This window comes from Triticum urartu, chromosome 2A (genome assembly GCF_056163025.1).
Source record: "Triticum urartu cultivar PI428250 chromosome 2A, HENAU_Tu73, whole genome shotgun sequence".
Classification (NCBI taxonomy): domain Eukaryota; kingdom Viridiplantae; phylum Streptophyta; class Magnoliopsida; order Poales; family Poaceae; genus Triticum; species Triticum urartu.
In genome coordinates, this window is record NC_141874.1 from 299,236,967 (window position 1) to 299,263,165 (window position 26,199).

General features: G+C 48.8%; 1 protein-coding gene across 1 annotated transcript; it reads right to left on the reverse strand.

The window, feature by feature from the left end:
• Positions 1 to 6,648: 6,648 nt before the first annotated feature.
• Positions 6,649 to 24,841, reverse strand: LOC125536107 (uncharacterized). Its single transcript, XM_087541304.1, has 5 exons — positions 24,815 to 24,841; positions 23,825 to 23,965; positions 20,965 to 21,167; positions 7,586 to 8,918; positions 6,649 to 7,029 (listed from the first exon to the last, which is right to left on the reverse strand). Exons 1-4 carry the CDS (start codon positions 24,839 to 24,841, stop codon positions 7,919 to 7,921), a joined length of 1,371 nt encoding a protein of 456 aa, XP_087397430.1. The 3' UTR covers positions 6,649 to 7,029; positions 7,586 to 7,918.
• Positions 24,842 to 26,199: the final 1,358 nt, after the last annotated feature.

A 26,199-nucleotide genomic window follows, 5' to 3' on the forward strand; every position in this document is an offset into this window, starting at 1 on the left:
CTTCCAGGGATTGGTAGTTGATTATGAAGCATCAATCGGTATCTCATCTTCATTATCCTCTATCCCTTCCAGTATTATCATATCTATAATTACTCTCTACAAAATGTAGAGTACAGGCAATGCTTATGAAGAAGATTATGTGCTGAAATTCTTGAGTTATCCTTCCCTTCACATGGAGAAGGGCTTTATAAAGCCGGTGTGAACTTCTAATGTAAGTCAGTCCTTCTAAAGCCTTTTATCCTCAACTGCTATTTAATTTGTTCATACTCCCTATCATTAACTGCTATTTAGTTTGCTGTTTCTATTAAAATGCATGTTCGCAACAACCGTAAGTTCCAAGTTTTACTTGTAAACCAAATTCCTTATTCATGCCATGCACACTAGTCAATACTCCCTATATGTATGCTTGTTTTTGTGGATCTATAATCCAGTGTGTGGTGAAGTAGCCCACATTTGCACCTTCTCATCTCTTGTTTTATCTTACTGATATGGCTGATGATATGAGCAACATGCCATGCACATTAACCAAAATAGATACAATGATTGGCTTTGCCCTTCATCTATGCTTGTTATGTTGACATGGTAATCCAGTAGTGTGGTGAAGCTTCCCGCATTATGAACAATGCCAAATTATGCTAGTGATATTTTGAACTTACTCTTTATTTTCTAATGTGAAATTGGATGGAATTGACAGCACAGTTATCATCATTGTTTATACATGTGCAAAACTTGTCATCTCTCTGCTTGTTTTAGGGTTATATGCCTGATGGCATGCACAAGTCTGCTGAAGGCTGTGAGAGAAAGCCAACATATATTGTAGCAAAGAAGGCAAAACATCTTGAAGATAGCGAGACAACCCCAAAGTCTTGTCTTCATGTAGTGTTCAAGTTACTTGAGACTAGTAGTCAGACAAGCTCACAAAATTCGCTATCTGAATCAGTTTGACTTGTTTGGTTCCAAGTTCTAGCAGAATGGCATTCTCCAAGTAAACTTTGACTTGAAGTCCTATCTCTAAGAAAGATTGCGGAGAACACCAGTGAGAACATCATTGCTAAACAGCTACACCTGGAAGCTATGACCGACATGCTAGGTTGGTCTCACAGCCTTGCTCAGCAGCTTGCGCAGCAGTTCCGGCGCAAGGCTAACTTTTCTAGGATTGTCTTGGAAGTGGTCTTGGTTTAGTATTATTTTGTTACGCTGCAATGGTGCCCAGTTTTTGTAATCTGCTTCTTCGTTGTGCTTTATGATCACTGGTGGCAAACTTCGATGCCTATTGGATGTAATATACCATAAATCCTTTATTGTATAGTGTAGGTTTATTCTAAGTTACTATGCCATAATTTCTTTATTGTATAGAGTAGGTTTGTTCTTAATTCCTACTATTTACTACCATCATTCGCTATATGAAAAAATCTGATGTAGTCGACCGGGCCGAAACATTCGCCTCTAACGAGCCTGGTTTTTAGCGGGCCACAATTGGGCCAGTTTGCAACTTTCTTGGGCCTGAATGGCCATTAGGGCCTTCACACTTTGCGCCAGGCCCACAACTTACTCCGGCCTATATTCAGCCCAAATTTTTGTTGGGCCTTTTGTGGACCCAACGCTTAGTTTGGCCCATGTAGCTTTGGGCCATTAACAGGCTGAATATTCTGTTGGCCTGTTACGGCCGAGAAGAAACCATGGGCCATTAGCAGGCCGAAATGCATGTTGGGTCTCAATTTTCACTAGTCGTCGATGGGCCTTCAGCAAGCTGAAATGTAGACCGGGCCTTTTTGACCTATTTATATGACGGGTCGTTACCAGGCCAAAACATATCTCAGGCCTTAGTTGGTCCACTGATATCATGGGCCTTTAAGAGGCTGAAAGCTTAGTACAGGCATCAATGGGCCTAATTATACGACAGGCCTTTAACAGGCCCAAAGTCACGTTGGGCTAAACTATTGCTACTTTTATCGCGGGCAGTTAGTGGGCTGGATGTCGCTCGGACCACATATGGCCCATGGGCAGCACGGGCCATTCCCAGGCCGAAAGACACACCAGGCTGAAATGGGCCCATGTCTACATCGGGCCTCTAACAGGCTGAAAGTCACTAGGCCGTAATTGGACTCAAATATTCGGCGAACAATTAACGGGCTAGATCTGGCTTTGGGCCGTAAATGGGCCATGTTTAAACAGGCCGTTATTGGGCTGGCCCACTATTATGTGAATAAGTACTACGGGCCTTCGACTGGGCCAACCTTTTAACCTATATGGGCCTCTGTTGGGCCCTGCCACGTGTCGATGTATCATAGGCATGTCTCCTTCAATGGACGGACGACATCTAGCCCACCGAGGAGCCGACACGTGTTTCCTCCAGCCAATGATGATTTTACACGTGGAAAATGCCCATTGGTCCGAGCTGTTAACGGGTTATCAGATCCAAACTAGAACCCGATAGCTTAACGGCTACCCTTTACAGTGGATGCCATGTGTCGGCCACCCTTGACGAAAGCACTTCTATGATGTGCGATTTATCATCATGGAAGTGGACACTTTCGTGATGATAATTTTGGTAATGTCATGGAACACTTCTATGACAACACATGTATGACTATCTTGATTCTGTCATAAAATCGACATGGATGTACATGCATGACAAAAAATGTGACCTACTGTGACAAACACATATCATCACGTAAGTGTATTTTTTTGTATTGTGAGTTGTGCATTGTCTTGAAAAAACAAACATAACTTGGGCTGCTGATGTTATAGACAAGCTAGGCTGGGAGGCCTAGAGGCCGCTTGATACCTGTTGGATCCAAAAAAAGTTAAACATGTCGTGGGCTGCTCATGTTAAACAACAAAACCTAGGCCATGGACCTGGTGGGCCCGGGACTGTCAGCCTCTCGACAAACAGTCGTCTCCCGATTCCTCTTGTTTTGCTGACTATGTTGGGAACAAAGACAGCGGCGCCGCGGCGAGAGCACCAAGGCGATTGACAACGTCGAGACCTCGGACCGAACGAACCGGAGCGGGGGAAGACGCAGGCGGAGGGGAGTACAATTGTTGACTTGTTCGGGTGCAAGGAGGGCCGGTGGAGCCGCCGCCGCCAGACATTGTGTGGGAGTAGAGGGATGGCCTGGACAACGCCATAGGCTTTGATAGGTCACCGAGGCATGCGCGGCAGCACCGCCAGCCGCTGTATAGGAAGAGGACGAAAGATTGAACAAAAAAAGAATACAAATGGATAGGTGGTTGGTCCTAGATGTCTGTGTACAAGACCTGCTGGGTCCACCTGAGAAGGGGAATATGTTGGGAGGAAGGAGATTCAAAGCACGGCAGCCCAGTGAACTAGTTACATACAAGTAAATAGCCACTAAAAATAGGTTAATGGGTACTTAGACGAAATATTTCGGACAAAACAGATAATTACGACACATAGGCTAATGCATGAAACACTCAGATGATAAAAGGTGCTTAAACAGATAAAGTACATCATCTAGACCTTCCTGGCACGCTTGATCATGACGCTGCGGCTGTCCGTGTACTCGTCAGTTACGGGAAGCAAACATGCTCTCATGTCCAAGATCCGCTTGTACATGTCGTAGTATGCGTATGCATCCTTGGTCGCGTAGGTTATATAGGCTACATTCAGAGGTACCTCCCACGTGTTCAGGTCCTTGCTATCGTTGTCTTCTTTCATCTTAGCGTAGCAGGGGTCGATGATGGTCTCGGCGAGGTCAACCATGGAGTCCTTCTCCTGCTCGTTTCCAATTATCTTGTATTGCTTCTGGATGTCGACAAGCTTGTTGCACCAGATGGCTGAATCGTCGTGTTCTTCCTTCTCTCCAGCATAGCAAAGGTGGAGTCGGCGATGCCGATGAAACGGACGAATGCTCCAGAACCTCTGATGGCCCTACAACGATGGTAGACGAGAACCTCGTTCCGCACGCATACCTAGACAACGACGATCCTTTGGTCCCTTAATGAAAATAAGCATCTTAATTATGTTCATGGCAAGCACGCAAGGACAGTAGAAATTTTAAAACATCAGCAATGCTTCATGTTACCGGAAGCATTACGATCAACAATGACATTCGTCAAATATGGGATTACTTTAATGGTGGCATTGCTTATTTACCAGATACAGTAAATCATCAGTAGCTAAAGAGTTGGTTTAAGGGCATGGGGCCGTGGGGACAGTAGGGCACTCAACTGCGTAAAGAAGCAACTTACTTATCATACTGGGGAAACAACAGGAGTACCATTTATAACACAGTTTAATTGCATCATATCACTGGAGGCATTAGATTAACAATAACACTAGTTAGACATGTCCTTAAGGTAACAGTGTGATCGCTTCATTTTACATGCGCCCTTACATTAACAACAACAAAAGGTTGGTATAAGGACATGCGACAGTGGACGCATCAGCACAATGTACCTACAAGGAGGCATAAAGTGGTGATGCCGAGTTTGTTCATGCTCTGTGAGGGCAGCAAATCTAATCCTGGAGACCTTTTACTATGTGAGGACATCAAATCTAATCCTGGAGACCTTTTACTATGTGAGGGCAGCAAATCTAATCCTGGAGACCTTTTACTATGTGATGACAGCAAATCTAATCCTGGAGACCTTTTACTTGTGAGGGCAGCAAATCTAATCATGGACATACTCTGTTGACTTGTCTACCAGCCGCCACTTTCTATCCATTTTTCAACCAATAATAGATCTGTTCATTATCTTGTTTGTACCCTTTTCCCTTTACTTCCCTTTTCAACCAAGAGACCGGTTGGGTATCCAGTCTCTACTACTTTCCCCCTGTTATTTCCTCTTTGAATCAAGTGCTAGATTCATGCTACGACTCCCCCCTTTCTTCGTTGTTTGAACCAAGTCCTAGATTCAACTGCATGAAGTAGCTTTACCTGCAATAATATTAAAAATTTAGGTGGCTTTGGAAGAGCTAATGGAAGTAGAAAAATATGCACATGCAGACACGTGGGGAGCTGGGGCAGTAGAGTAAGGCCTCTTTTGAAGAACTTATACCTGAGGGTCATCGGGATGTCAACGGCGGCAGGTCGGATCTGCGCACAATACGACAGTGAGGAAGAAGGGTCGGAGGACCTCCCGAGCCGGCGATGTGTTGGAGAGAACGGCATGGGCAGAGGATCTGGACCCGCCGGCAGCTGTGGGTTTCCTCCCTCGACGCTGATGACCGCGTGAACGATGCACCTAGTCATCTACACACTCTGGCCGAAGGGATCCGGCCGGATCTGTGACCAGCGATGAGCAGAGAGAAAATGTGGCTACCGCTGTCTTGTTTAGATCTGAAGAGGATAATAGAATGAAGAGAGAAACCCTAGTAAAGCAAGCGCTCAGTGTGTGTGTCTATATATATATATATATATATATATATATATATATATATATATATATATATATATATATATATATATAGCCGGTCTAATTTTTTAATCGTTTATCCGGTACTGTTTTTCCGGTACTGTTTTCGCTCTAATTTTTTAATCGTTTATCGGAACGAGGCGTATAATATACCGTTGAAAAGCTATTGATTAGGCGCAACTTCGCCATGTTGAACAATTTTCGAGATTCCTCTCGGTTTAAGAGTAGTTTCAAAAATGGTGTGGCGCATGACGAGTGGCAGCGAGCGTATTTTCGTGATTTTTTTTCTAAACCGCTCATCGGAATAAGGCAAATGATACGCGTTTGAAAGATATCGTCGAGGAGCATCTTTTTCATATCTATTATTTTCTCTAATTCGTTACGGTTCAAGAGCAGTTTCAGATTTACTAAATCGCAGAATTCTGATTTTTGAAATTTTTGCAATTTTCGGTACTGTTTTTACTCTAGTTTTTGAACCGTTTGTCAAAACGAGGCGTGTAATATGTCGTTGGAAAGCTATGAACAAGGCGCAACTTTCATATGTATAAATGATTTTGAGATTCCTTACAGTTTTAAGTTACTTTTGAAAATCATGCGGCGGGCGACGAGTGGCAGCGGCCGTTTTTCGCGAAATTTTTACAAACCGGTTGTCGAAATAATTCAAATGATATGCCGTTGAAAAGATATCGACGAGGCGCAACTTTTTCATGTAGAACACTATCTCTAATTCCTTACTGTTTAAGAGCAGTTTTAAAATTGTTGAAATGCGGACACTCTGTTTTTCACGACATCTAAATAGAAAACCGCACTGCTTCGGACTAAAATCCGCACTACAACATGAGTAGATGAAACTGCATTCTTATTACTTTTTGCTAATATTTTTTCTTTTTATAATTTTATCTCAGCTGCCAAACCGAGTGTAGTGAACGGCACGCGAGGACGAAGTGCACGGCAAGTGCCGATGCATATTTTTGTTATAGTTTCTTCTCAACTGCTTGGCCGAATGCAGTGAACCGCACGGAGGACGAAGTGTACTGCAAGTGTCGACACAATTCACTTTTTTTTCAACACACGACGCCGCACAAGAATGAGTGCAGTTTGCATCCGAAGATGTGAACCACGCCTCAAATAAAAAACTATCTGCACGCATTTTTTCATCATTTTCTGACTTTTTTCAAGTCATCTAGACTACACGGTCCATTTTTTACAAAGAAAACCACCAAGGTTTTTTAACAGTGAAAACTGCATCATGCTTTCAACAAACTCTTTTTAGAAAACAGGTCAAAAAATAAAATACAACAAAAAACTTCAAACACGAGCCACGTGAGCCGCAAGGAGTGCACCAACGGACTGTATCAATTTTACATACCTTTACATTTTTTTCTCGCACATTCAAGAAAAAAGTGAAAATAAATAAAATGATTTTCTTTCTTCTGTAGGTCCCCGGTGAACTGCATGTTCACGCCCGCACGACGGACAAACCTTCACGCACCCAAGGAGAAGAAAACCTCGAGGCGCACTGCAGCACCGGGGCTAGCGAACCCCATCGAGAAGTGGAGCGAACTGCACCCGCGAGGCCACACGGCCATTGTCCTTGCAGTCGGCCGGGAGCAGGTCGCCGTCGAACGCCCCTGTTTGATGCCTTCCCTTCCAAGAATTGCACAAACAAAATATCAGTAAAAGAAAACAAAAGAGTGTGTGCGCTTGACGTGGGGCTGATAATACAGATTATCTAAGAAGAGTGTGCTTAGTCTAAACAAAACAAAAGAGTGTAGTTTAGCCACGAACAAGTTGGCCCATGCTTCACAAGTCCAAGGGGCTAGCAGCCTAGCAATGCATGCACGTAACCTTTATACAGGCTTGGGTTCCACATCTTTTGTGAGAATTTATTTGAATCGTTGATGTGGCTGTAACTGAATCCAATATCCGAAACTGAGCAACTACCTATCGTGTTCATGTTTAGTCTGAACTCCCATCCCCTTCTGAGGTGACAACACTACCCAGTCTGAAGAACTCCTTGTATTTTTACCTCTTTTCTATCAGCCAGACGCAATCGGTTCCATATGTTCCTAGTCTAGCCGCAGAAAACATAGGCATAAAAATGATGGATGGCGTTAACAGAGTATGTGAGCATCAAATCTGAAAAAACTGAAGATGATAACTCAGGCAAGAAACAAAACAGGGAGATGTCCAAGGAGCTCACCGGGGACCAAGCTTTTGTTGCCATTGTTGTCGAATACAACAGCAAACTGCACGGACAAGAGCACCGAGCTGCACCACTCAGACACGCGCGCGGCCTTGTACTGCTTTCCCGCGCCGCCGGAACCGCGTGCAATGAGCTAGCGAGCTGCATGTTCCGCGGACACTGGACTACACCACTAGGACGCAGGCGTGGCCATGTACTGCTTGTCGGCACAGCCAGAATCGCGCACCATGACCAGCGAGCTGCACGGCTACGTCGCTGCATGTCGTCCTATTTTTTTGCACGCCTTGCCGGTGTTGTTCCCCAGTAGTTAACTGCACTACACTACAGACTTTACTGCAAAACTGAAGATTCTATGGTTGCTAATGGTTCTAAACTTCTCAAGTGCCTCCATACTTCAGCGACGACCCAACCGAGCTGCAACCGAGAGAACCTGCACTTGTGGCCATGATGTGGAAACAAAACTGAACAAACACTAGGTGGAGGCGCAGTTCCATCGAGGCAGAGTAGAGCTGCACGCCGCGCGGGGGACGAGCTGCACGCCTGCGAGAAACGAACAGCAGAACGCGTGACCAAGTGTTGGGGGCGCACTGCACTGCATGCCAGATCCGTCAGCACTGCACGCCAGCAGCGCGGGCACTGCACTAGATGGAGGAGCGCACAACAGCACGCACTGGATCCAGCAGCAGGGAGGCTGGGGAGGGGAGGGAGGGGTGTCCGCCGCCTATCAGTAGGAGAAAGGTGCGGGGGCAGCCGATCCATGGGGGTCGGGGCCGACCACAGCGGCGTAGCAGGGAGGTCGTGGCCGAGCCATGGCGCACTTACGTAGTAGGAGGTCGTCGGGGTAGGGGGCGAGCCATGGCGGGGCGGCCAGATCTCGCCGGATCCGGCAGGGCAGCGGCGGTTGGAGGTAGCCGGGTCACCCGAGCGGCCGGATCTCACCGGATTCGGCAGGGCGGCGACGGTTGGAGGTAGCCAGGTCGCCTTGGGTGGTGATGAACAGAGCGGCGGCGGCGCGCAGGTTGGTGTGGACGGCGGCACGCGCGGATGCTGGTGGTTGAGCGGCGGCGCTGGTTGCGCCAGGTGTTGGAGGTGGCTGGGTCGGACGGCGGCACGGCGCTTGGCGGCCCCGGCGGCAGAAGGCAGTGGAGGTCGGGGGTGGGGCGGGAGGAAGGTGGTGGTGGTGGGGGTGGGGCGGCAGAAGGTCGTGGGGAGTGAGAGGAACCGAGGAAGAAGGCGGCCAGGTGGGGACTTTTTTCTGGTAGATGGAGTTCGGTTAAGGGCGGGCAGTCGTTTTCCTAGCAGAATAAGTTCGGTGTTATTAGAATAAGGTCTTAAGGGGTGTTATTATAATAAACCCATCCTATATATGTAGTGATTATCTTTTTCTCTCTGTAATAAGTGTTTTAATTTGTGTATGTAGCATTAAAGAAAAGAAATTCTATATTTAACATGACTAACTGTATGACTCCTACTTACTACTACTCCCTGGCTCTCCATTCATTAAACAACCCCACGGGTGAATAAACATATAGTACTAGTATTTATATAGAACAAACAAGCTCAAACTACTTTGGCTTTGAGATATCGACGGTACATTTTGACCACATTGCATCAATGGACTCAGTACTTTGAAGTAACCTATATGTATAAACACATGCACAGTTTACATTCCGAATCGCTAGCTCGAGCTTGAATCGTATTTGTTTACATGTAGTACCACATTTTTTCTTTTGGTTTTCTACTCCATGGTGCAATTCATCGATATAAAATTATACAGTACTATGAGTAGTTAAAAGTTGAGGGCGGGGCTTTTCCTGGGTTGTACGCGCGGTAGTTTTCGCGTAGGCGGTTTGACAGAGAGCCGAGGAGGGGTGAGGGAGTAGCGGAGTGAACTTACTGCTGGAAAGGTAGGGCTGTGCGATTTGACGACGCGTTACTTCTGGAAAAGACGGGGTCTTCTGATATGACTACTCACTATAGTCATGAATTACTGCGCTACGCCCGGGGTGATGCCCCCTTCCGTTCCCCACTCTAATCTGGTGCATGACATGTCGACCCGGATGCTGGCACTCCCACATGTCGGCGAAGTACGTAATAAGGAGCAAAGAATCATGGGGTATATATAGTGTATATACTAGTACTACTACTCACGTTAGACGAGTGCGAACCACGGCAGACCAGTGAACCAGCAGGCAATAGTCCATAGAAAATAATGTGGTGATATGGACATAAAAAACAACATGCTACATTCCAGTCTGTAGCATGTATAGTACTACCCCTCTTCCTCCTGGTCTCGGTTCATCGCCATCATACTTTCCCCATTCCTATGTTTTCAGTATGCTGTGAATCAAAGAGGACCTTAGACTGGTTTAGGTCTGGTTGTTTTTTTATAAATGTGTTATGTCCAAAATTTAATGAGCATGCTCCGGTTTCTATGAAAATAATCCGGTTTGCTTGTAGTAATTCATGAGGTATGAAATGTAAAGTATGCCGGCATGGTTGCATATGCTTCGAGTCATGCATGCACTATGACCCAGATGCTTTGTGTCCCATGTGTCAGCAAAAGGGAGCACGTGGAAATAGCCTTGGAGTACATATAGGAGGATAAATGCATGAACAAATATGTACTACTATGAAGCGTAGCTGCGGTTTGAAAAGGAGACCTAAAGTGATGGCAGGTATAGGTCGCACGCACCCCTAGTGCTACTAGACGTACGACTAGTTTTTCCCTAAAAAAAGAGGTACATGTACTCAGTACTCCTATTCTATCAACACGACTCCCATCTGACAACAGCGTCCGTGCTACAGCTAGCTCTTCTCCCTCATTTCTCTCTTCTAAATTCTAACTTAGCCGACGCGCGGTGGGCGGGGTGGGGATTTGCCGATGGTCGGTCTGCTCAACTGCGGCCCCACCTCACAGTGAAAATGTTACGACTGGAATAAAAATACCATACACAAATAAAACATTAAGGCCATGAGGCGATACAGTGCTGGTTACAGGAGGCGAGAAGAAAGACGCATCCGTCGACGACATCCACCTCCTCGACTCAAGGTGCCGGCCCACCGAACGGCGGCTAAGTAGCAGCGGCTTTCGTGGCCAGGTCGACGTGCTTCTGAACAATGGCGTCCAAAGATTCTAGCCGCTGGAAGAAGGCCAACGTCTTTTTGTCCTCGCTGGCCTTGTAGTGGCCTATGTAGACGATTTCCTCGTAGACGTGGATGTGCAGGTCGACGGTTTCTTGCAAGGCTAGGTGTTGCGTGCTACCTCTTTTAGCACTGCGTTGGTTTTCCCCGAAGAGGAAGGGATGATGCAGCAAAGTAGCATAAGTATTTCCCTCAGTTTTTGAGAACCAAGGTATCATTCCAGTAGGAGGCTATACGCAAGTCCCTCGTACCTGCACAAAACAAATAAATCCTCGCAACCAACGATAATAGGGGTTGTCAATCCCTATAGGGCCACTTGCGAGAGTGAGATCTGATAGATATGATAAGATAATATTTTTGGTATTTTCATGATAAAGATGCAAAGTAAAATAATGGCAAAGTAAAATAGCAAAGTAAATAACTAAGTAGTAGGAGATTGATATGATAAAGATAAACCTGGGGGCCATAGGTTTCACTAGTGGCTTTTCTCTCGAGAGCATAAGTATTCTACGGTGGGTGAACAAATTACTGTTGAGCAATTGACAGAATTGAGCATAGTTATGAGAATATATTGGTATGATCATGTATATAGGCATCACGACCGAGACAAGTAGACCGACTCTTGCCTGCATCTACTACTATTACTCCACTCATCGACCGCTATCCAGCATGCATCTAGAGTATTAAGTAAAAACAGAGTAACGCCTTAAGCAAGATGACATGATGTAGAGGGATGGACTCATGCAATATGAAGAAAACCCCATCTTGTTATCCTCGATGGCAACAATACAATACGTGCCTTGCTGCCCTTACTGTCACCGGGAAAGGACACCGCAAGATTGAACCCAAAGCTAAGCACTTCTCCCATTGCAAGAAAGATCAATCTAGTAGGCCAAACCAAACTGATAATTCAAAGAGACTTGCAAAGATAACGAATCATACATAAAAGAATTCAGAGAAGATTCAAATATTATTCATAGATAGACTTGATCATAAACCCACAATTCATCGGTCTCAACAAACACACCGCAAAAAGAAGATTACATCGAATAGATCTCCACAAGAGAGGGGGAGAACATTGTATTGAGATCCAAAAAGAGAGAAGAAGCCATCTAGCTACTAACTATGGACCCGTAGGTCTGAAGTAAACTACTCACACTTCATCAGAGAGGCTATGGTGTTGATGTAGAAGCCCTCCGTGATCGGTGCCCCCTCCAATGGAGCTCCGAAACAGGCCCCAAGATGGGATCTCGTGGATACAGAAAGTTACGGCGGTGGAATTAGGGTTTTCGCTCCGTATCTGATCGTTTGGGGGTACGTGGGTATATATAGGAGGAAGAAGTACGTCGGTGGAGCAACAGGGGGCCCACGAGGGGGGAGGGCGCGCCTGGTGGGGGGGGGGCAGGCGCGCCCCCTACCTCGTGGCCTCCTGTTAGCTAGCTTGACGTAGGGTCCAAGTCTCCTGAGTTGTATTCGGTGAGAAAATCACGTTCCCGAAGGTTTCATTCCGTTTGGACTCCGTTTGATATTTCTTTTCTTCGAAACCCTAAAACAGGCAAAAAACAGCAATTCTGGGCTGGGCCTCCGGTTAATAGGTTAGTCCCAAAAATAATATAAAAGTGAATAATAAAGCCCGATAATGTCTAAAACAGTAGAATATAGCATGGAGCAATCAAAAATTATAGATACGTTGGAGACGTATCAAGCATCCCCAAGCTTAATTCCTGCTCGTCCCCGAGTAGGTAAATGATAAAAAAGAATTTTTGATGCGGAGTGCTACTTGGCATAATTCTAATGTAATTCTTCTTAATTGTGGTATGAATATTCAGATCTGAAAGATTCAAGACAAAAGTTCATATTGACATAGAAAATAATAATACTTCAAGCATACTAACAAAGCAATTATGTCTTCTCAAAATAACATGGCTAAAGAAAGTTATCCCTACAAAATCATATAGTCTGGCTATGCTCTATCTTCACCACACAAAATATTTAAATCATTCACAACCCCGATGACAGGCCAAGCAATTGTTTCATACTTTTGACATTCTCAAAACTTTTTCAATCTTCACGTAATACATGAGCGTGAGCCATGGATATAGCACTATAGGTGGAATAGAGTGGTGGTTGTGGAGAAGACAAAAAGGGGAAGATAGTCTCACATCAACTAGGCGTATCAACAGGCTATGGAGATGCCCATCAATAGATATCAATGTGAGTGAGTAGGGATTGCCATGCAACGAATGCATTAGAGCTATAAGTATATGAAAGCTCAAAAAGAAACTAAGTGGGTGTGCATCCTGATGAAGCTATGTACCTAGGGTAGGGTCATGGACCTGTCCAAACTGACCTACCCAAGGACATCTCCAGAAGAAATCACCTTTCAATCGAATTGGAGGTGTTCCACTCGACGGACTCGAAGATACTCGACCAAGAAGCAATCACTCGACCAAGAAGCAACCACTCGACGGTCAAGAGACCTAAGGGCATTCTGCATGCTAACGGTCGGTTATTAAGTAGCTTTTATGGTCATCATAGCACTTTATTAGGGGCATTATCAGTAACGCCTGACATTAATGTATTTAAACCCTTTGTAACTAAGGGCGGGAGGGGTCTGGCGAACTCTATATAAGCCACCCCCCTCCTCAGGGAGAAGGGTTCGCACCCCTGTAATCCATACACGCATAATCCAGTCGACCGCCTCTGGGCTCCGAGACGTAGGGCTATTACTTCCTTCGAGAAGGGCCTGAACTCGTAAACCTTGCGTGCCTACAATTTCTCCATAGCTAAGACCTTGCCTCTCCATACTTACCCCCCTACACTACTGTCAGACTTAGAACCACGACAGTTGGCGCCCACCTTGCGGCAGGTGTTTTAGCATTTTGTTGGAGGAGTTGCGATCTTTTCCGACCCGAATCATCATGGTTTTCGGCAGAGTTTTGGTGGAGGGCCGCGAGATCCGTCTCGGCGTGCTCACGTTCATCGCCGACGACTTCTCTTGGCTTCAGGAGGCTCCGCTCGACGTGGACGCACTCCCTGTCCGCAGGGCAACGCACTTTAGCGCGTGCGTCCGCGGCGTTCTCCTGCGGCAACCGTCGACCCCCTACCGGTCGACTCCTGTGTTGACCTCCCTCCCTGTTTCCCGCCGGCGCAAGCGCTCTGGTCGGTCGAGACTTCAGCAGTGGGTGAGACACGCGGTGGCACGCCAGTCGGCCACCCCTCAAGTCGTGGCGATCGAGCCCGACGAATCCCTCTACGGCCCGTTCGACCTGTCGACTGGCTCCGCAGAGACCGCATCCGAGTGCGACAGCAGCGATCCAGCGGCGGAGGTTCTGATGGTCGATGGACCGCCCAGTCCCCCCGGTTTTTCTCGCACCGACGGAGGCGCAGGCGGAGGCGCGGGTGGAGGCGACCCGTCGCGTCCCCATGAGGAGTATCTTCCCGAACCTCTCACGTCACTGCAGAGAGAAGAACTTCGCCGCCGGAACATGGATACACTGCACACTCCTATCGTTGGAGAAACCCCCGAGGCTCGCGCCTTGGAAGACGCGCGCCTGGCAAACTTGGCCGAGCGCACTTGACTGGAGAACCTCCAGCAAGCACTCGACGAGCGTGCACGACAACGGGTTCCCGAATCCAGTCGACGTCAGCTCTTCCCGCCCCCGCAGGTATATCGAACTCCGATTCAGAATTTAGCAGCTGCAGCTCGAATAGCAGAGTCGATTCAGCCTTCCCAGTCGGAGGTTGGCACAGGCTTGTTGCAGATCAGAGCGTTACTCCAGGCAGCAGGAGACCAGAATTCCGCTGTTTCTCAATCGCGGAACAGGATTCACAGCAGATCCGTTGCCGCGGACACAGTCCAGTCGGCTCATAGCCCAAGATCGCCCCCGAGGCGTGAGGGGCGTGGGGACCGGCGTAATCAGTATGGGAACCCTGAGCAGTATGATCACCGAGTCGATCGTGACGATCGACGTCGAGTGCCCACCCCTCCCCCGAGGAGCGGGTCGTATGTGCCTCGCCAGCAGGATGACAGGCGCCCTCATAGTGTTGGGTGAAGGATTCCAGTCGACCCCAGGGGGCCAGGCTTTGATGCGAGATCCATTCTCGTTCAAGGTTTGGTCGACAGGAACAGAGCTCACCGAGAAGGTCACGACAGAGATGCACCTACCAGTAGCAGAGTACATGTTTCGGGGCCAGAGTGCTTTAGTAGAGCCATCAGGGCCGCTGTGATTCCTCCCAACTTCAGGTTGGCGACTGGAGTTAGTAAGTTCACTGGCGAGTCCAAGCCCGATACTTGGCTTGAGGACTACCGAGTGGCCATCCAGATTGGCGGCGGCAAATGATGAAGTGGCCATGAAGCATCTGCCTCTCATGTTGGAGGGCTGGGCCAGAGCGTGGCTGAACCAGTTAGCGCCTAGCAGCACAAACACTTGGGAAGATCTCTCGTGAGTGTTTGTCACCACATTTGAAGGCACATGCAAGCGACCGGCAGGGCTGACGGAACTGCGGTCTTGCGTGCAGAAGCCGAATGAAAATTTGAGGGATTACATCCAGAGGTGGATCACGTTACATCACACGGTGGAGAATGTACCTAACCACCAAGCAGTTTGTGCCTTCAAAGAAGGCGTCAAGTACAGAGAACTGAATCTGAAATTCGGTCGAACCGGAGATATGCCCCTGAATCGGATGATGGAGATTGCTATCAAGTACGCTAATGGTGAAGATGAGGATCGACTCAGGAGTGGCAAGCTCAAGTCAGTCGCCCAAGAAACCGGAGGAAATTCTAATCAGAAACAGAAGCGGAAAGCCGAGCCAGTTGCTCCCGGGGAAGCCTTGGCTGTAACCCAAGGAAAGTTTAAAGGGAAACCTAAAGGACCTTGGAACCCCAAGAAAGTTAAAGACCAGGACGGAAATGATGTGTTGGATTTGCCATGTCTCGTCCACACCAAGAAAGATGAAGAGGGTAATTTCATTTACCCGAAACATACCACTCGACAGTGTCGACTCTTGATCCAACAGTTCTAGGGCAAGCAGCCCAATGATAAGGAAAAGGAGTCAGACAAAGTTGAGGACAAGGAAGATAGTGACGATGGATACCCTCAGGTCAATTCCACTGATGATTTTTGCTGATATTGAAAGCAAAAGTCGACTGAAAGTTATCAACCGGGAGGTGAATATGGTCGCTCCGGCGACACCCAGTTATCTGAACTGGTCTCAGACTGCCATAACATTCGACCGGTCCGATCACCCAACGCACATCGCCACCCCTGGAAGGCAAGCTTTGGTGGTCGACCCAGTTGTTGAAGGCACTCAACTGACCAAAGTCCTGATGGATGGTGGCAGTGGTTTGAACATATTATATGCTGAGACATTGAAAGGGATGGGCATTCCGATGTCCAGACTCAGTGCCAGCAACATGAGTTTCCATGGAGTCATTCCTAGGAAGAAGGCTGAATCACTCAGCCAGATTGCTCTTGATGTGGTTTTCGGTGATTCCAAGAATTACCGCAAAGAAAAGTTGACATTTGAAGTTGTAGACTTCCAAAGTGCCTACCATGCTATTTTGGGCAGGCCAGCTTATGCACGCTTCATGGCCCGACCATGTTATGTGTATCTCAAATTGAAGATGCCTGGCCCCAAAGGTGTGATCACTATTACAGGCAATCGGAAGAAAGCGGAAGAATGTTTTCAGAAAGGTTCGAAGATCGCCGATGCTCAGATGGCAGTGGTGGAGTTGCAGGAATACCAGAAGACTGCAGACCCGAGTGATTTATTGCGGACCAAGAAGCCCGCTACAGAATCAGCTTTTCAGTCGACTGGCGATACGAAGACAGCTCACATCCACCCGACCGACCCCAGCGCTACTCCAACTCATATCTCGACAACACTCGACTCCAAATAGGAAGAAGCGCTCATCCAGTTCCTCCGTGAGAACTGGGACAGTTTCGCATGGAAGCCTTCTGACATGTCGGGTGTTCCCAGGGAGCTGGCTGAGCACCGCCTAAGAGTCGACTCAAAAGTAAAACCTGTCAAGGAACATCTCCGACGGTCCGCCGTCCAAAAGAGAAAAGCCATTGGCGAGGAGGTGGCTCGGCTCTTAGCAGCGGAGTTCATCCGAGAAATCTACCACTCCGAGTGGCTCGCCAACGTTGTTATGGTCCCCAAGAAGGACAAGTCACTTTGCATGTGCATTGACTTTAAACATATCAATCGGGCCTGCCCGAAAGATCATTTTCCTCTCCCCCGCATCGATTAGATAGTCGACTCGACTGCGGGATGTGAGCGACTGTCTTTTTTAGATGCCTATTCCGGGTACCATTAGATCCGTCTGTATGGACCTGACGAGATCAAAACAGCCTTCATCAGTCCATTCGGGTGCTTCTGTTATGTTACCATGCCGTTCGGCCTCAAGAATGCCGGATCCACATTCATGAGAATGATTCAGAAGTGTTTGCTCACTCAAATCAGTCGGAATGTGGAGGCGTACATGGATGATATTGTGGTCAAGTCACGGAAGGGTTCCGACCTGCTGACTGACCTTGCTGAAACCTTTGCCAACCTCAGGAGGTATGATATCAAGCTCAATCCATCAAAGTGCACATTCGGAGTTCCTGGCAAAAAATTACTCGGTTTTCTCGTTTCCGAACAGGGAATAGACGCCAATCCAGAAAAGGTCGGTACTATACTCCGAATGAAAAGTCCTGTGCGAGTGCACGACGTCTAGAAGCTTACTGGTTGCTTGGCCGCCCTAAGTCGATTCATATCTCGTCTCGGTGAAAAGGCATTGTCTCTTTACCGATTGATGAAGAAGTCCGACAAGTTCGAGTGGACTCCTGAAGCTGATGCAGCGTTTGCAGAGCTCAAAACTCTGCTCTCCACCAAGCCGGTGCTTGCTGCCCCAATCAGCAAGGAGCCTTTGCTGCTTTACATTGCAGCCACAGGACAAGTCGTCAGTACGGTACTTACGGTCGAGCGGGAAGAAGAAGGAAAAACCTTCAAAGTTCAGCGCCCAGTATATTATATTTCTGAAGTCTTGACCCCATCGAAGCAAAGATATCCTCATTATCAGAAGCTTGTATATGGGATTTATATGACCACAAAGAAAGTTGCTCACTACTTCTCTGATTATTCTATTACAGTCGTCAGCGACGCTCCATTATCAGAGTTCCTGCATAACAGGGATGCAACTGGTCGAGTGGCAAAATGGGCGATTGAACTCCTTCCTTTAGATATCAAGTTTGAGGCAAAGAAAGCTATCAAGTCCTAGGCAATCGCAGATTTCGTCGCCGAGTGGATTGAACAGCAACTGCCGACTCAGGTTCACTCGGAGCATTGGACTATGTTCTTCGATGGTTCCAAGATGCTGAATGGTTCTGGTGCCGGAGTGGTGTTGGTCTCCCCCAGAGGAGATAAACTCAGATATGTTCTTCAAATCCACTTTGATTCCTCCAACAACGAGACAGAATACGAAGCACTTTTATATGGGTTGCGCATGGCCATTTCACTCGGCGTCCGTCGCCTCATGGTCTATGGCGACTCAGGTTTGGTGGTTAATCAGGTGATGAAGGAATGGGACGTCAGAAGTCCAGCCATGACTGGTTATTGCAATCCAGTGAGGAAGCTGGAGAAGAAATTCGAGGGGTTAGAGCTTCATCACATACCCTGACTGAAAAATCAAGCAGCTGACGATCTGGAAAAAATAGGTTCCAAAAGAGAAGCCATTTCTAGCAATGTGTTTTTGGAACACATCCACACACCATCAGTTCAGGAGGATCCCTTCACTGAAGAGGCCCCGCAGCCAAAAAGTACCATGGATCCAACTGAAGTTGAAGTTCCAGCTGCGGTTGACCTGATCATGGAAGTCTTGGTCATCACTCCCGTCTGGACAATACCGTACATCGCGTACATCCTAAGGAAAGAACTCCCAAAGGACGAAGAAGAGGCTCGACAGATCGTCCGTCGATCCAAGGCCTTTACAGTCATAAAGGGACAGTTATATAGGGAAAGCGCGACTGGGGTCAGCCAGAAGTGTATTACACCAGAAGAAGGTCAGATGATCCTTGATGATATCCACTCGGGGACATGTGGGCATCATGCGTCCTCTCGGACCATTGTGGCTAAAGCATACCGAGCAGGATTCTACTGGCCAAGAGCCAACGAGATGGCAAAAGAGATAGTCGACAAATGTGAAGGATGTCAGTATTACTCCAATATGTCGCACAAGCCCGCGTCAGCCCTGAAAACCATTCCACTCGTCTGGCCCTTCGCTGTTTGGGGGCTGGACATGGTTGGACCACTGAGAACAGGCAGGAGCGGCTTCACTCATGTGCTGGTAGCAGTCAACAAGTTCACCAAATGGATTGAAGCCAAGCCTATCAAGAATCTTGATGCTTGCACTGCTATCAGTTTCATCAGAGAGTTCATATTCAGATATGGAGTTCCGCACAGCATCACCACTGACAATGGGTCAAACTTTGATTCTGACAAATTCAGGGCCTTTTGCGCCTCTCAGGGCACTCGGGTCGACTATGCTTCGGTCGCTCACCCACAGTCGAATGGGCAAGCAGAAAGGGTAAACGGCCTAATTCTCAAAGGACTGAAACCCCGATTGATGCGCGATCTCAAGCACGCAGCAAGTGCATGGGTCGACGAGCTTGCATCAGTCCTTTGGGGATTCAGGACAACCCCGAACCGATCGACCGGAAGAACCCCATTCTTTCTGGTCTACGGAGCCGAGGCAGTCTTGCCGAGTGACCTGCTTCACAACGCTCCCCGAGTCGAGCTCTACTCTGAAGATGAAGCAGAACAAGCCCGGCAGGACGCAGTCGACCTCCTGGAAGAAGAAATAGAAATGGCTATGATTCGATCGACCATATATCAGTAAGACTTGCGTCGATTCTATGCCAGAAACGTGAAGAGTCGAGCCTTCCAAGAAGGAGACTTAGTCCTCCGAGTGGATCAGCAGAAACCACACAAACTCGCTCCTACTTGGGAAGGCCCCTTCATAGTCACCAGAGTCCTCCACAATGGAGCATACCACCTCTACAATGTCGATCGCCAGATTGATGAGCCACGAGCCTGGAATGCGGAGCTACTCCGCCCCTTTTATACTTGAATTCTCACTCGGATAAGATGTAATAAGAAAAACTCCTGTAGTTTATTTCTCAAAGACAAGAGCGTTACAATTTTCCCAGTGATTATTATTGTTTTTGTTTACGTGAGAAATCCCCCAGTGGGTGGCTTAGCTGCGAATCCGCTTCGCCTAAGCTTATAAAAAAATCCTACCGAGTGGAGAGCAACCCTTCCACTCGGGGGCTTAGCTGCAGTCCAGTACTTGCCTAAGTTCTCTCACTTGAGGATTTAGCTGCAGTCAGGCACTCGCCTAAGTTTGAAAAATCCTACCGAGTGGAGAGCAACCCTCCCACTCGGGGGCTTAGCTGCAGTCCAGTACTCGCCTAAGTTCTTTCACTTGAGGACTTAGCTGCAGCCAGGCACTCGCCTAAGTTTGAAAAAATCCTACCGAGTAGAGAGCAACCCTCCCACTCGGGGGCTTAGCTGCAGTCCAGTACTCGCCTAAGTTCTCTCACTTGAGGACTTAGCTACAGTCAGGCACTCGCCTAAGTTTGAAAAAATCCTACCGAGTGGAGAGCAACCCTCCCACTTGGGGGCTTAGCTACAGTCCAGTACTCGCCTAAGTTCTCTCACTTGAGGACTTAGCTGCAGTCAGGCACTCGCCTAAGTTTGTAAAAATCCTGCTGAGTGGAGAGCAGTCCTCCCACTTGGGGGCTTAGCTGCAGTCCAGTACTCGCCTAAGTTCTCTCACTTGAGGACTTAGCTGCAGTCAGGCACTCGCCTAAGTTTGTAAAAATCCTGCCGAGTGGAGAGTAGTCCTCCCACTCGGGGGCTTAGCTGCAGTCCAGTACTCGCCTAAGTTCTCTCACTTGAGGACTTAGCTGTAGTTAAGCACTCGCCTAAGTTTGTAAAAATCCTGCTGAGTGGAGAGCAGTCCTCCCGCTCGGGGGCTTAGCTGCAGTCCAGTACTCGCCTAAGTTCTCTCACTTGAGGACTTAGCTGCAGTCAGGCACTCGCCTAAGTTTGAAAAAAAAATCCTACCGAGTGGAGAGCAGTCCTCCCATTCGGAGGCTTAGCTGCAGTCCAGTACTTGCCTAAGTTCTCTCACTTGAGGACTTAGCCGCAGTCAGGCACTCGCCTAAGTACAAAACACATCCCACTCTGCAGTAACGAGGTTCAGGTCGACGGCCACCTCCTCCTTGGGGAGCTTCGCCACAAATACAACATGCACTCCATCCTGCTCTGTGGTAACAAGGTGCAGGTCGACGACCACCTCCTCCTTGGGGAGCTTCGCCACAAATACAACATGCACTCCGTCCTGCTCCGCAGTAACAAGGTCGATTGCCACCTCCTCCTTGGGGAGCTTCACCACAAATACAAAAAGTTGTTTCGAATGAAGAATTATTTCCACTCGACGGGGAATTCATAAAGATATTCGATGATAAACCAAGTTCAGATAAATCCTAAAGGGTCCGGACCACAGATCAGAGTGCTTAGGCATTCAGCCCAAAAGAGTTTAACGGTTACAAAAACCACTCGGCATTCTGAGGCAAATTTAAGGTGGGGCGTAAAAGTTTGTTCACTCCGCAGGAGGAGGGCTGGCAGGCTTGACGAACTCGTCCAGGTCGACGCCATCGGCAATCCGAGTGGCTGCAGCGATGAAAGTCTCCATAAAAGTTCAGAGTCATGCTTCTGGGTGTTGGCGACCTTGATTGCGGCCAGCTTATCTTGTCGCACCTCCTTGCAGTGGACACGAACCAAAGACAGAGCCACATCAGCGCCACACCGAGCAGAAGAGTTCTTCCACTCCCGCACTCGGTCAGGGATTCCATCAAGTCGAGTCATCAGGGACTCAAGATCGTTTTGGAGCGTGGCCTCTGGCCAAAGTGCCGGGTCGATTCGTGACATGGCGACCTTTAGTCGAGCCAAGTAGTCCACGACACCGTCGATACGAGATTCCAGTCGGAGCAGATTCATGGCAGTTTCATCTTTCACGGGAGAATTGATTGGATCCAAACCAGGTTCGATCCGCCCAGTCTCCTCCTCGAAGTTCTGGCAAAACTCTGCATTCACGATCCAAGGATAAGTCAATTTTCGTACACTGAGTCAACACAAAAAAAATCAGTCGCAACAAAATGTGCACCTTCAAGCTTGATGAACAACTTCTTGGCAAGGCTTCTCAGATAGCTCTCCAGATCGTCCCTCCTGTGAGCAATGCTTTCCATCTTCTTGCCCAGGATGAGATTCTCCTTCCAGCGCGAGCACTCCTTGTTGGCATCATTCAGAGCAGACTTCAGCCTGGTATTCTCTTCTTCCAACTGGCCGACCGAAGCCAGCTTCTGTTCAGCCAAAGCGGTTCTGTCGTCAGCTTCCTTTCGAGCAGCAGCCAAATCCTGGTCCTTCTTCATCAGAGCCTCTCTCAGTTTTTCTGCAAAGAAACAATGCTTGGTCTAGAAAGAGCGGAAGGGTATTCAAGCCTAAGACAGACCAGTCGACAAACTCGTCTTACCAGTGGCGCCGTCCTTGACTTTTTGCAGCTCTGTCTTGGCCAGCTCCAAGTCGAGGTTCAGTTGGATCTGCTGTCTCTCCAAGTCAGCAAAACGAGCTCCAAGATCACAAGATTTCTGAAATCAAAGAGGAGAAATTATTTCACAGCGGAAAACAACAAAGACAATAAGTACTAAGACTACGGTCGACTGCCCGTAGTCCACCATAGTCTCGGGGACTACACCCAGTGGGTGCACTTTGCGTGCCCCCACCGGTTCTGATCCCACTCGACCGGCCCGCCGGAGTCGAGTGCAGGGAGTAAAAAAAAGAGAGAAAGAAAGAACTCATACCACAGTCGACTGCCAGCAGTCGACCGCGGTCTCGGGGACTACACCCAGTGGGTGCACTTGACGTGCCCCCACCGGTTCTGACCCCACTCGACCAGACCGAGTGGAAGAGACAAACTATCAATTCGGTTTACACTCGACAAGATACAAAGACTACAGTCGACTGCCCGCAGTCCACCGTAGTCTCGGGGACTACACCCAGTGGGTCCACTTAGCGTGCCCCCACTAATTCAAAGTTCAATCAACGCACCCAGTGGGTGTACTAACGCAAAGATTTTCGGAAAAAGTCTTCAGATATCATATCCTAACGGAACAAGCGGCGACCAACTAACCTGAATGTTGCTTTGGAGAGCCGAGCTGGCATCGTAGGCGGCCTGACTGGCGTCTCGCACCATCTTCATCTTCTCCATCATGACGCCCGCCTGGCGTAGAGCTTCCCTGGCAGCGTTCACTTCGTCCTCTGGGACATGATGGGTCGCAAAAACTGAAGGCAGGTCGACAGGGGCCTGAGAAGTCGACGAAGAAGGCAAGGCACTCGACAACGGCACGACGAAGGTAACAGAACCCCGATTGGCATCACCAGCGTCCTGAACGACTGGCTCCGCCCTCGGTGTCGATTGTGGCACCTCGCTCGCAGGAGGTCACCTATTTGTCCTCATCAAAGGCCTCTCAGGCTCTTCATCATCATCATCATCAGGGAGGTCAATAATGTTAGGGGCTGTTCAAAGTTCAATCGACAAAATCACATCACCCAATGGTACACATTGTAGTTGAATCGACCAAAATAAAGACAGTATGGCAGGAATCATACCTAGTTTAGACGTGACCGCATCCTCCATCACCTCATCATCGTCCCTGTAAGCTGAGGTCCCAGAAGTGGCAGCACTGACAGTTCCAAAGTTCGTCCGGTTAAAACAAGAAAAACAAACGGCACGAAGCGTCGAGTGTATACAAAGGGAGACACTCACGCGGAAGCGACGGGGATGTCAATCTTAATCTTCGGCAGCGCCTTCCGAGTTTTCGGCTCTGCAACTTTGGGGTGCTTTGGCGCTTTCTCGGTTGGGGTTGGTGAAGAGATCCGAGGACGCTTCGAAGATTGACCAGCTTGAGTAGTCGCCTTTTCACGGGCGCTCGGTCGTTCTTGGGCAAGCTTGGATCGCCTCTCCCTGCGAGGAGGCGACTCGACTTCTTCTCCGTCGCTTGAGTCGTCGCTTTCTCCATCCTCTTCACCATCAGAAGTCCATTCGCCACTGTCGCCGCCGCTTGCCTCGCCTTCCGGGTCTTGCTCTTGCTCTCCATTGGGCATCGAGTACATTTCAATGAGGGCCTGAAAGGATAACAATCAAAAGACATTCAGTCGACCACAAACGGGACATCACATGGTGAATCAGAAAGTTACTTGATAAAACAGAAATATACCTGCTCCGGCTGGCGCGAGTTGTCGAATGGAATCACCCTCCTGGATCCCCGAGGGTTGTCTTTGTTGCCAGTGATTCCCCTCAACCAGTTCTCCAAGATATCCTCGCTGACCTCCTCCGGGTGGATCCGAGTGGTATCTTCGAGCCTAGAGTACATCCACATCGGATGATCGCGCGCCTGAAGGGGTTGGATGCGTCGATCGAGAAAGACCTCCAGCAGATCCATCCCGGTCACTCCGTCGCGGACGAGCTGGACGACCCGTTCGACCAGCTCCTTGACCTGTGCCTTCTCTTCTGGAACTATCTTCAGGGGAGCAGGCTTCTCCACCCAGGCCAAGGAGAAAGGAGGAAACCCAGTCGACTGGCCAGGGGTTGGCTGATCCTTGCAGTAAAACCAAGTCGACTGCCAGCCCCGGACCCTAAACCAGGAGCAAGGATCATCACTGGGAAAGTACTCTTGCTCCTCATCTGGATCCCCAGACCACTGCACATCTGGATCACCCACGTCCTCTCGTCACTCGACTTGGTCTTTTTAACCGACTGGGAACGGCAAGTGAAGATGTGTTTGAAAAGCCCCCAGTGCGGTCGACAGCCCAAGAAGTTTTCGCACATGGACACGAAAGCGGCCAGATAGACTATGGTGTTCGGAGTGAAATGGTGGAGCTGAGCCCCAAAGAAGTTCAAAAAACCCCGGAAGAAAGGGTGGGGAGGCAGCGAGAATCCACAATCTACGTGGGTTGCTAGGAGGACGCACTCACCCTCTCTGGGCTGCGGCTCAGTTTCATCCCCCGGGAGCCGAGCCGACTTGTGGGGGATCAATCCCCCCTCCACCAGGTCGTCGAGGTCGTCCTGCGTGATTGCCGAGCGGATCCAGTCGCCCTGGATCCAGCCCGCCGGCAGGCCGGACCTCGACGAGGATCCGCCCCGGTTGGTCCGCTTGCCCTTCACCTTCGCGGTCGCCTTCTTCGCGCGTTCTAGCGCCGCCGTCTTGTCCTTCCCCATGGTGGTAGATCGAGCTCGAGCGGAGTTCCGGCGGCGAGGCGGAAGCAAGGGTGGCGGAGAGATCGGGAGAAAAAGAAGAGAGAATGGTGGCGTGCGGAACAGAGCCCCGGCCCAACGCCTTATATGAGGCTGCTTCCGAGTGGCTGACTGGTAGGCCCGGGCGGCCCTGTCAAATCCCGTGGCAATCACGCGCACGATACGTGGCGAAAAAGGTGGCGCAGGGATCGAGGCGGCTTCGCACTATCCCATCCGATTATTGCGGCCTCCCCGTCCCGCGCGCTTCCCAAAATTCGGATCCCACGAAATCCGCGGGCAGCAGAACAACTCATCAGACCGAAGATCTCCTCCGCACCGTCACTCGGAGCTTTTCAAGTATCAGAACTCACTCGACAAAAACTAAGAATGGATCATGGCGTCTGGAAGGAAAGTTGTTGTCATCACTCTGGTTCATTGATCCGAAACAAGATATGCTCACGACATGAAAAATGAGTTGGAGAGGTGCTCAAACCCTTTCCCACTCAAACCTCGATCCATTCAGGGGCTAATGATGAAGCTATGTACCTAGGGTAGGGTCATGGACCTCTCCAAACTGACCTACCCAAGGACATCTCCAGAAGAAATCACCTTTCAATCGACTTGGAGGTGTTCCACTCGACGGACTCGAAGATACTCGACCAAGAAGCAATCACTCGACCAAGAAGCAACCACTCGACGGTCAGGAGACCTAAGGGCATTCTGCATGCTAACGGTCAGTTATTAAGTAGCTTTTGTGGTCATCATAGCACTTTATTAGGGGCGTTATCAATAACGCCCAACATTAATGTATTTAAACCCTTTGTAACTGAGGGCGGGAGGGGTCTGGCGAACTCTATATAAGCCACCCCCCTCCTCAGGGAGAAGGGTTCGCACCCCTGTAATCCATACACGCATAATCCAGTCGACCGCCTCCGGGCTCCGAGACATAGGGCTATTACTTCCTCCGAGAAGGGCCTGAACTCGTAAACCTTGCGTGCCTACAATTTCTCCATAGCTAAGACCTTGCCTCTCCATACTTACCCCCCTACACTACTGTCAGACTTAGAACCACGACACATCCAACTTGCTTGCTCATGAAGACCTAGGGCAATTTTGAGGAAGCCCG

Coding starts and splice junctions, on each gene's coding strand:
- LOC125536107 (XM_087541304.1), bottom strand. CDS start 24,841: ATGAAACTGAGCCGCAGCCCAGAGAGG. Junction 23,966..24,814: donor TGAGCCGCAGCCCAGAGAGG/GTGAGTGCGTCC, acceptor TTATCCTTTCAG/GCCCTCATTGAAATGTACTC. Junction 8,919..20,964: donor CTGAACCTCGTTACTGCAGA/GTGGGATGTGTT, acceptor ACACCCCTTAAG/ACCTTATTCTAATAACACCG.